Genomic DNA, 11601 nt, shown 5'->3' on the forward strand with positions numbered 1-11601 from the left:
TGTCGCTGCCGCGCCAGTGATACATAGCTACCCTTGTTTCCTCCTTATCCGTCGAAATCGGATGCATACAAGCAAGCCATGGCGGTTTCGCCTTTGAACCCCCTCGCCTTGTCACGCGCAGCTTCAAACTCGAATGAAGCCAGTAAATCGGAAAAGGCTCCTGTCATCAGCTCACCTCATAAGCAGAGAGGCAGATTGTCGCCTCGACTGGTGAAGACCCCCGACCGTGAGATCACGGAACAACTAAACGAGGATGTGAGGCAGAAGTACATCAAAGGTGCCAGGCTCCCATCGCTTATTTTACTCCCCGTCTTACTACTGCCATTCCATCTACATTGCAATACAAACACCAGGAGCATGCCATCACTAATCAATGATTATCTTGCAGATAAGAAGCTGGGTGAGGGTACTTATGCCGTAGTATTCCTCGGGCACCTTCGCACAGACCCGTCCTCATACGTTGCCATAAAAAAGATTAAAGTCAACGCTGAATACAAAGACGGACTTTCGATGGACGCGATTCGGGAGGTAAAATACCTGCAAGAGCTTTCACATCCAAATATTATTGCACTCCACGATGTGTTCTCATCCAAGGATCAGAATCTCAATCTGGTCCTAGAATACCTACCGCGCGGTGATCTTGAGATGCTCATCAGGGACAGCAGTATCCAGTACGGTGCTGCTGACGTTAAGGCCTGGATGGGAATGCTTGCCAGAGGTGTTTGGTTTTGTCACGAGAATTTTATTTTGCATCGCGATATAAAACCAAACAACCTTCTTGTCGCTGCCGACGGAGAAGTTAAACTTGCAGATTTTGGCTTGGCTAGGTCGTTTGCTGACCCATACTTAAACATGACACACCAGGTTATTACACGCTGGTATCGACCTCCGGAGTTGCTTTTCGGTGCGCGACATTACTCTGGAGCCGTCGATGTTTGGTCTATGGGAATGGTCTTCGCCGAACTTCTTCTCCGGGTTCCATTCGTTGCGGGGAACTCCGATCTAGACCAAATCTCTAAGCTTTGTGAAGCTTTCGGAACGCCAACGGAGGACATCTGGCCGGGCGTGACCCGATTGCCAAACTATATACCTGCCGATCCGAATCATGTTGTGCCTGTACAAGGCCGAGAATTTTTCCTTAGGCAGTTTCCGACAGCTGGACCTGTTGGCGCAGATTTGCTCATGTCTATGTGTACCTTGGATCCAAGAAAGCGGAATACTGCCTGCCGAATTCTACAACATGGCTGGTGGCTTACTGAACCTAAGCCAACTAAGAAGCAAGATCTTCCTAGAAAAGTTGGGGGTCCTAAAAAGATGAGCGATGACTTGATCAGGCGGGGCGGGGAAGTTGACGGTAGTCCGTTCAAACATGCTGCTCGACAGTTGAATTTTGCCACGGAAAGAGATTAGATGATATATGGACGTCACGCCAACCCCACAGACATCGCTTCTATTGCTTATCCCATGATGCGATATGCGAGGTGTCGTATACTGATGCTTCATGGAGTTCGGGCGGTCGATAGCATACAGACGTGGATCATAAGCTTCCACGAGCTCAAAGTTTGCCAGGCGATGCAACTTGAAAGCTGAATTCCCGCCTCATCAGGAACATAGCGAGTCATGCCGACAAGCAAGCAAATTTACTCAATTCACGATCCCGGTTTAACCCGTCTGCTTCTACGGGGATGGCGCAGACAGGTCATTTCCGGTGAAGATGCTCTCTCAACATCAAAACGTTCACCAGTCTTGTGGATTGTGTCTTGAGGTGGGGGTTGGAGGTTGCGCCAAGGCAAATTACCTGAGTGGTTATTCCAAGCCTACTAAAAATTGTAGCATCTTTCTAGCACAAGGCTTACCACTGAGCACCTAGACATCATTCATATTTGGTCAGATACCATCCGGTGATTTTTCTGAAACATCGGTAGGGGGCTAGTACTGACTCGCAGACTGTTTACTTAACTTCTGTGGGATTCCAATGCGGACCCGGGTTCTAGACAGCTCTCGAGGCGAGAGTTGCTATGGTCAAAGGGGACCCGTTCTATTGTGTTCACTTAAGTAATACATGTCCACAGGGCAGATTCTCTGAATGGTGTTTTTTTAACGTTACAGAGCATATAAGCGAGCAGGATCGCACGTTATCATCTAAATCGTACCAGCCAGTCTTGATAGGAAATTGATCAACATTATCCCCTATCCCTGTAGGGGTAGTTACCGGACCTGATGAATAATAAACATCCTTGCGGGCCCACACGAAGACGACTCTGAGTTGCCTGTGAGATAGACACAAAGTACTTCTCTGACTGCCGGGATATTTGGGTCGAATACGGGATACTCTGTCAAGTCGCTTGTCGGTTGATCGGTTTATGGTCCCCAAAATTCCAAAAGCCCCGTGCGAGATCTGGTCCTATATCCGATCCCCAACCGAGGGGTGTGGAGGGGTTCAAAATTGAGGCACTTCCATTACTAGATACATACCCAAGGGCTCTTTCAATTTCTCACCTGGCAGGTACCCTAGGGTACTTTGTACTCCATACCCTGGCTTACAGTAGCGTACCAAACTAGTATCCTTTACAAAGCGAGCCACTTTGTTAGCTCGAAAGCGTCTACTCCGTAGATAAAGAGGACCAAACACCTTCATGGGCTACTATTACAGTATCATTCGCATGCTAACCGCAACTACATAGGCAATCACTGCATAGAAGGATTTCAGTTGCATCATAACTAGGCGTGCGTTACTGCTCACACAATACATACCCTTCCCGGGTTTTCATATTATCGTATTTTCGTAGTAATTAATACCTGCATCTACATACGGCAATATTCATCACAATACTCCGTATACCCCAATGCGACTTGCTGGAGCACTGGGATGGGAAGGATCCTTTAATTCGTATCAAGGAGACCAGGACCCAGCCTAAAATATCGGGTAGTACTCCATAGCCAGGTAATATAGATGTAATATTTGTGGGCTACACCTCATTTACTGTAAGTTTCCAGATGCCGTGTATATCTTGCTAGTGCTGTACAGAGGGACCAAGCACAGAAACGATCTACCGCCTGAGATTACAGCTGCGATTAAGACAAATGCACTGCCATGGGCCCACGGCACCGTGCCAGCAACAGTCAACAGATCAGTGTTGGTAGTGGCTTCTACCGACAGCAAATAAGTTATAATACCCCGATCTCTATACTCTTCTGATCGACTTTCTCTCGCGAGTTATTCCTACCTAAGCTACATACCTAGTACCAGGGCCACTTTATCCGTCCCGCGCGGGACTGAAGGTTAAAGGGCCAGCCTTTGAGCCTCCTTCAACCCAACGCCTCGCGTTCGAGGCGAACTGCGGCGTACGGGGTACTCTAACTGCCCGGACGGATTACTCGCCCACCCATTCCTTTGGCCGTGCCTGATTTGCAACCAGGCCTCCTCTCAGAACTCAACACCTCCGATCAGCGCCCCCTTCAATCGCCATCATTCGGCGGTGCTGTGTTCTGTTTGCTGCTGTCGTAATAACAAAGAAGCCTGCGCAGGCCTGCCAACGCCTGAAACGGGATCGCTGACATCGACTCTTAACTTCCACGCGCGCCCGACACAACAAGACCCGGTTATCAAGGGCTTTTGGACATTTCCGTATCGTGCGCAGGACGGGTGCTTGTTTACACTACAAACCCCTTATCACAGTCAGGACACAGAAATCTCCGGAGGGGTTGTGGGACGTCTGTCGCAATTTTAGCCTCGAAAGGCAAGGCTATCTTGTATTCATGTGAGTCCAAATCCAAGGCCCTCTCCTGTACTCCGTTCCAGAGATACCAGTTTTGTGTTGTATTTCCCCCCCTACCTCTTCACAAATGGAACTAGGTTCTTGTGCAGACCAATGAGACGTCGCAAGGCAGTTGCTATCTGGCGATATGAAAGCCCCCAATTTGCACGATGTTATCTTGTATATTGTTGTGTCTAACTTAGCCTTGTTCTTCGCATAGCCTGACTTCCAAAGTTTAACCTCGTGGATACGGATGGCCTGCACAAGTTCCGAGTAACAAACTAACATCCATTCATATGCCAACTCGAAACGGGATTGCCTGTCGATTCATGAGATAGTATCTAGCCATCGCTTGGCTTAGATGTCTAGCTTACCGCCGTCGTTGCGGATGGCCTCGAACCCTTCGACTGGGCCCTGCCCTCAATTTCCGGCTCCAAAGTCACGAAAAAGCCTACCTATCCCATCTGATCCACCAAGAGCGTCATCTCCATCTCAGATGTCTTTTCAAACGCGACCCCCCTCTAGCCCCAGACAAACACCCGGCAGGCCACTCCAGTCCAATTCAATGACCAACGCCAGCACTCCGAAGACCACCACCGGTAACCGAATCCCGAGTAGTCCTGACAAATCCCTGCGAAGAACAATCAGTATCGCAGCCTTTCCCCAGCCACCTAAGGCAGGAAGCCGCCCTTCGACTGCATCTTCAATATCGGGAATACAGGGCGTGCGTTCCTCGGGGAGTGTAAAGGTGAGGAAAGGCTCTCGGCTGAGTACTGGAACCACCAGTAGCTACCGCAGCTCCCAAACAACTTCACTGTTGAACGGCCCCGGGGATGCGAAATCGGTTTCGGCCACTGAAGCGCGAGATATAGAAGCATCACCTTCACAAAGTAGAAGCTCATCTGCACAAGGGTCTTATTCAACAAGTGCAACTACTTTTGAAGATGCCGATGAAGGTCCGGGTGCACAAAAGTCAACTGCAAAATTGAAAGAGACAAAGGGAAATGTCATTGTGAGCGTCCGAGTGCGTCCTGACGCGAACGGTGGCGAAATCACGAAGACTGCTGAATGGATGGTAGATGGAAGACAAGGCATCATTTCGTACAACGGAAAAGAAGGCGGTGATTATTCGTATGGTAAGATTATCCTGGCTGTTTTTTTTTTAGCTTCAAGGAATTGCTGTGACTTACCTCCCTGTCTTTCCCCCTCATCAGATAACGTGTTCCCCCCTCATGAACACAACGCCAAAGTCTACGACGCTGCAGCAAAACGCCTAGTGAGGCGGGTAATGGAAGGATATCATGGTACAGTCTTCGCGTACGGCATGACTGGTACTGGCAAGACTTTTTCTATGCAAGGAACTGCAACGTCTCCGGGAGTGATACCGTTGGCAATAACGGATATATTCTCCTTTATCAGGGAAACGCCACACCGAGAATTCTTACTACGCGTCAGTTATCTCGAGATATATAACGAAAAGATCAACGACCTGCTGTCAGCCTCAGTTTCTGGCGGGCCCACTGCTCCTCAACAGGAGGAGATCAAGTTGCGCGAAGACAGCAAACGAGGTGTATATGCAACACCATTGAAAGAAGAAATCGTCCAGAGCCCGACACAGCTTCTCCGTGTAATAGCAAGAGGAGACCACGCTAGAAGGACCGGCAGCACGCAATTCAACTCCCGCAGCTCTCGAAGTCACGCAGTTGTTCAAATTGTTGTCGAGAGCAGGGAACGAGTGCCCACTGGAGCTTCTCAGGACAGAAGGTCAGGCCTGGTTCCAGGCGGGGTTCGAGTATCAACGCTTAGTCTGATAGACCTTGCTGGGTCAGAACGGGCTGCCGACGACAAGGAGCGACGCACTGAAGGCGCTCATATAAATAAGAGTCTGCTGACTTTGGGTACTATAATCTCTAAGCTCTCGGAAGCTAGAGATAGGGCCAGCAATCCTACTGATAAAGAGGGGAAGCATCTGCCGTACCGGGATAGCAAGCTTACAAGATTGCTACAGCCTGCCTTGTCAGGAAACTCACTTGTCAGTATACTCTGCACGATACAACTAGGAGGGACAGCCAAGTCGCACTCCGGCGAAACTCTCAACACCCTGAAATTCGCAGCTCGCGCCAAAAACAGCATTGTCAGTCATGCTAAACGAGCAGAAGAAGCATTTGGTAGTGGTGGGGTTGATGCAGGAAGCCGGGTTCTCCTGGAGCGCTACCGGATGGAGATCCAGACACTCCGTAACCAATTAGAGAGTCAGACAAAGGCCCAAGCTGAGAAAGAGCTGAAGCTGGAAGAACAGCAACTTGAAAAAGAAGCACAGGCACGCCATGAAGAGCAAATGCTCGAAATGCAACTGGCTCGAACGGCCCTGAAAGAGAGAATTGAACATTTGAATCGTCTAATTCTGTGTTCAAAGTCCACTGGCGTTAATACTCAGGGAAACCTATCCGCTCTTGGCCGCCTTTCTAGGATGTCGACTGGATCTCGATCTTTACGCTCTTCACTCAGCCAATCTACCTTAGGGGCATACGGGCACTCATCATTTCGGCCAATCTCCTTTCTGTCTGTCAACAGTAATGAACCTTCCGGAAACCAATCCTTCCCGGGTGGACATCTTGGGCATGAATTCGAGGAGGATTTCATTGGCGAGTTCGCAGATGGAAAGGCAAGCACTCAGAGACAGATCGCGGCCCTCCAGGCCGACCTCAACGACAAAAATCGCTATATATCTACACTGGAGAGACGGCTATTACAAGCGCGACGCTCGAGTCATTCCCGCATGTCGATAGGTATGAAAACCGGAAGTGCTACCCCCGATGCCCCCGATGTTCTAGCTTTACTACGAGAGAAGGACATGGAGATCAATGAGCTTCGCCTACAACTGGATGACAAGGACCGGATGCTCGCTGCTCTCCGCTCTGCAGCTCGACATCGAGATCTAGCTCATTCAGCAACCGATGCATTCATTCCTGACACAAAAGATATGTCTGGACGTCAGGAACATCGTCCTGGCGGCGATGACTCGCCGGCTTACGACTCAGCTGTTGGTCTTTCTTCCCCAATCAAAGATGAAGACCCGGCAGAAAAAAAACGAAGCATGGATGACGTGTCACGTATTCTAGATGAAATGATTCAGGATCGCGTCGAAAGTGGCCATTTAATCAAAGGATCTCATGGGAGTGTTCGTGTTGCCGCAGAAAGTCGGCGAACATCTGAATCAATTGCCGGTTTGCCTGGCTTGAGCATGAGCGCTACAGATTTGGAGAGTTCTGGCTAAGGTCCATGTCCATAAGTAACGGTCTCTGTACTCTTCTTCCTGGCTTCACCTTGGGGCCCTTGTGTTTCTTCCTACTGGTACTACTGGAACAGTAGTATGACTCTGTGATTGCTTCACTACCTCGCACCATTACCTTTGCACATGCTCCTCTTCTCTACTGTTCACCTCTCCCCCTCTCCTACCTCCTTCTGTATGCCCTTCTTGCCATTCCACTTTTCTTCCTATAATACCCTTTTCGACTGATCTAGATACCCGAATTTCCTTTTCACTTTCTCTATCTTTATCTTGCTCTTCAATTTTTTCTCACCTTTCTGTCCCTTCCCCCCGGTCATGCCTGTCTAGAAGTACGTATGTGGTTCAGTAATGACATAATGAAAGCAGGTTGGAAGCATCGAGAGGAAATGGTCATCGTTGCCCATCAATTGAAATTCTAAATCTCGTCCTGAGGTGTCCAGATAATCATTTTCTGTAAAATTTATAGAACAGACTCAACATCTTGGTTGAGATGCCAAAGGACATAATTCGAGAATGACAACCTACCACATAAAATGACGCTTTGGATACAAACTTCCATAAAGTATATCAGGATAGCATTCTTCGTTCCTCACGAAGTTCATTCTGCAATTTACACAACTACTGGCAATTTGAGATGGATTTACAGGCAGTGGCCGGACTTTCCAGTCTGTTTTGCAAGCATACGTTGTTGCTTAGGAATTATATCTGTAGCAGCACTGGAAAACACGTAAAAACCATAGGATCTTGCATAATCATCAGGGAAAACAAAGTTTCTTTTATTGCCAGTACCTCTAAACCTCGGTGAAACCCGACACTAATATCGTTGTTTGGTTCTCATTCCAAGTATTGTGTACCTGCTGGTGTGAAATATAGATACAGAACAGTCTCTCTTGCTCCTGTGACACTGGTTACCAGGGCATATCAAGCAACAATTTCAATATCCGATGTCCTATCCTTGGCATAAACGTCTTTCCATTCCTCCCATAATCTCTCCAGTTCTCGTACATACAGGGAATGAAGATGATTGATATAGTCATCGCCAATTTTTTCCCTATCACGTTGCTGCACAACATGAATGGGACGACCAACCACGATATTAAGGGGTCGACGATATGGCATCAAACCAACATCATAGTTGAATACTCCACGGGCATGGAATAATGGAATAGTAAATCCCATTGTATGCTTCACCAGCATCTGTAATTTGTGTATGACAGGATGGTTTTCAGAGCGTACCTGTTCATAGAGATCATTTTCCCCAAAGGCCAACACCGGCACAAGATCAGCGCCAGTGTGGATGGCCAATTTTATAAACCCCTTACGCCTCTTGAGTACAAGGCGCAAGGTATGTGGAAGAGCATCAAGCGACTCGCGAGCGCCGCCTATGACAATGGTAATAGCACGGCCCATTCCTTCACCGTCAATGCCACCCTTCGTCAGCAGGTTCTCGCATGATTCGCGAGAAACACTAGCAATCCCCATAGCAAGCGCATACTCCCTGTAAAAAGGAATTCGGAAATTTGAGTCTAGTGTAAGCAGGGTATTCGTAATGCCCGGGAATAGCCTTGAGAACCCCAGTGCCTCGGTGGCAAATGCCGCAAAAGCACCATGGGAGATAATGCCATGTGGGTGGTATCCGAAAATATATTTCCGCGTAGGAAGTAGAGGCTCTGATCGATGCAACCGGGCTGGAAAATATGACGCATATATTGACCACACACTAAGTGAGCGTAAGAAATCACTTCGACCACTTAGGTTGCCCGACGTAGCTGCGGTTGAAAAAAGGGAAATAAAGATGAGGTAAGGTAGTAGAAGAGGCCAGAATAGAGGAATTGCACACGTGAAGAAGAATCCCGTTAAAAATATCGCTATTGTCAAAGTATGGCACAGGACCACCAAAGTCTGCAACCGCCGTTCGAGTCCAATATTGAGTGGTGCCCAATGAATACTGTAGGAGCGATTGTCAGAAATGGAGACTTAATAAAAGGATTCTACAACAACACGCGTTGTCAACTACTTGCCTTGGACCCTTTTGTTCCTTCGGAGTTGCGCGAGAATGGTAGGATGTAACACCACTGGGGATCGTGGATGAGCTTTTGTTGTATGACAAACCTACCCGCTTCCAGAGCCTCTTGAAGGCACCCTCGGCAGGTGTATTTTGCAGCGCAGCATTTTCCTGACCAAGCGGAACAGGGTCCGGAGAAGTAGTGGAGGCCGACATCAGTGGGCCAGACGCATAAACCACCCCTGAATCTGCGGTGCCGAGCTCAAATGTGCTTTAGGGCGACAAGGATTGAGACTGATCATGAATCATATCCAGGCCCAGTGATACAAGGTCGGTCTATCTGAGTTCAATCTCAGGCGGCCGCCACCGAAGTGCCCGGATATTACTAGAGACAGTCGAGGTAGGCTCCTAGGCGGTTAGTTCAGCACCTGCAATCCTCGCAAGGAGAGATAGCAGATATAAGTTTGTCCACGGCGGACCCCGTGACGTGTGATGGAAGGTATGGAGCCTGAGGTTCCCCACCCGCCGTTGCGGCATACCATATCTAGTGGGAGATACTAGTGGGTCAAAACTTGATCATAGTACAATATTTGTGGTGTGGGACAATAGCACTGCCACATGACATCTGCCTTCCTTGACTGGTTAGATCAGTTACTCCGTCCCATGCAACAGAGCCTCGGTTTCGTTACAGTAGTCCTTGAATCTATACTTGTGCTATTCATTCACTTGAATATGACAATATATGACAATATAGAAATAAATAGCCGTAATGAAGAGAGGTCAGAGCTACTTCGTTTACGGAGTATATCTGAGTCATAAACCAGCAATGGCAAAGCCTGTGCATCAACACGCGCAATTCTACAAAGCCGAATAGAACAATTCTAAGGTAGCAATCGGAGACTCGCAAGGGAAGGAACCTCCCCCCCAATGCTGTCCTTCTATACACTACATGCAAACTTGCAAGTATCAATGTCGGATTATCTGGGGTCGGTTGTAAAGGAGATACCCTGCGCTATGACTTGACCATGAATATCTGCGACGTATCAGCTTCCGTAATACATGATGACGACTTCAATGAACTCGGCGCTCACCTCATTGAGAGACTTCTCATCAAGAAGAGCCTTCTTTTTTTGCGCAATATGTCGGCCCCGGAAGACATGTCTTCCCATAGGGCGGCGCTCTTTCGACAAAACTTTAGCAGCTGTTAAAGATATTTCGTGTCCATTGGTGGAAGTTGAATCTGCTCGTTCGGAGGACTCCATGTTTGTATTCTCAAAATGCACAGTTTCATGCACTTCCACATGTTTTCTCTTCTTGTCTTTTTTCTCCTGGTGGTCCTTGGCTTTGGACTTAGACTTGGACTTGGACTTCGACTTCGACTTTTCGGTGTTTCCATCCCGACTCTCATCTACCGAACTGCTTAAAATCAGGTGCCCTTTCTGATGCCCGGCTACTGTGACAGAAGTTTTATTATCCTGCTTATCTTCTGGAGTGCTTTGCAGCTCCTCGGTAGCAAGAGACTCGGTCTTTTCTTGGGCCAATAGACCACCACTTATAAATGTGACTGTTTGCCATTTAGAAGCGGCGTATCGTGCCAGTTTTGCATTGTCGCGCTTTTGCTGCTCGATTTGTAAATCTGCGTCTGACTTGCCGTTCAATCTTCCAAGTAATCCTTTGAATGCATCGAGACCAGTGGGCTCATCTAGGGGATCTCGCTTGGGTCGCGCTCCAAGACCAAGTGTATCGTCCTTCAGAACAACCTTAATGTGAGATGCACTCGCTGCGGTGAACATTTCAGAATGTGCGGCATTGCGTGCACCTAGGAAACTCCCGGGAGTCCATCCCTGAGAGCTTAAAATCTTGTGTCCGAAACCACTAGTTGACCGTGACCAATTGGTATTGTTAGGGTCATGGGAAATCTTGATTTTTCTAGGCCACTGCCTGGTCAGAATGCCTGCAAGGCTATATATGAAATGGAAAATAAATTGAACGAAAGTGACTTACTTGCGAGGTGCTGCAAGACCCATTTGCTGCAACAAAGTATGGTACCTAGATACCTAGAATACCTCAACAAAACAAATATAATCTCCCTCAATCTCCTCTTCTGTTCAGTCGCCAGTGGATATTTTGACTAATCCCTCTTCCTTTCTAACAAAATTCCAATCTTTCTTTAAAGTTTTATCAGATCAGACAAACAAAAAGTTAGGAAACGATAACAAAAAGATGAAAGTACAAATAAATTAGTACTCGATAAGAGTTGAGAGCCCGGGAAAATTTTCTTCGAGCGGCTTACTGTGACCGCTTACTATATGCGGAAGTTGACTGTCTCGCCCCGGGGTTGGTAGACCCTGCGGGTCAACGTTGTTCGCATCCCAGCAACTGTGGGCTTCCTGTACAATGAATTTCTTAGGCCACTGGGGCTAATGAATTTTCTTTCATATTTTTCATTAGAATTTTCGGGGGGACGAAGAAGTAATTCGGAAGCGGAGTCTTTTAAGGTTAATCTCACTGGATGAATAAGTATCTATCGGACGGAAAGGCTATGT

At 47.8% G+C, this 11601-nt stretch overlaps 3 protein-coding genes across 3 annotated transcripts; 1 reads left to right on the forward strand and 2 right to left on the reverse strand.

Annotated features, from left to right (window-relative positions):
* Positions 1-78: 78 nt before the first annotated feature.
* Positions 79-7035, forward strand: BO80DRAFT_451024 (putative kinesin family protein (KipA); the record flags this gene model as incomplete). Its single annotated transcript, XM_025721858.1, has 5 exons — positions 79-277; positions 389-1065; positions 2941-2944; positions 4631-4894; positions 4973-7035. The coding sequence occupies 5 exons, from the start codon at positions 79-81 to the stop codon at positions 7033-7035; spliced, it is 3207 nt and encodes a 1068-aa protein (XP_025580613.1).
* Positions 7036-7741: 706 nt separating this feature from the next.
* BO80DRAFT_395978 (diacylglycerol acyltransferase type 2A) lies at positions 7742-9575 on the reverse strand. The gene is made up of 2 exons (XM_025717331.1): positions 9072-9575; positions 7742-8998 (listed from the first exon to the last, which is right to left on the reverse strand). The coding sequence occupies exons 1-2, from the start codon at positions 9269-9271 to the stop codon at positions 7972-7974; spliced, it is 1227 nt and encodes a 408-aa protein (XP_025580614.1). The 5' UTR covers positions 9272-9575; the 3' UTR covers positions 7742-7971.
* Positions 9576-9970: 395 nt separating this feature from the next.
* Positions 9971-11299, reverse strand: pxr1 (telomerase inhibitor/ribosome biogenesis protein PXR1). Its single transcript, XM_025724709.1, has 3 exons — positions 11060-11299; positions 10147-10984; positions 9971-10088 (listed from the first exon to the last, which is right to left on the reverse strand). The coding sequence occupies exons 1-3, from the start codon at positions 11080-11082 to the stop codon at positions 10068-10070; spliced, it is 882 nt and encodes a 293-aa protein (XP_025580615.1). The 5' UTR covers positions 11083-11299; the 3' UTR covers positions 9971-10067.
* Positions 11300-11601: the final 302 nt, after the last annotated feature.

Source organism: Aspergillus ibericus (genome assembly GCF_003184845.1).
Source record: "Aspergillus ibericus CBS 121593 unplaced genomic scaffold BO80scaffold_1, whole genome shotgun sequence".
NCBI classification, from domain to species: Eukaryota; Fungi; Ascomycota; class Eurotiomycetes; order Eurotiales; family Aspergillaceae; genus Aspergillus; species Aspergillus ibericus.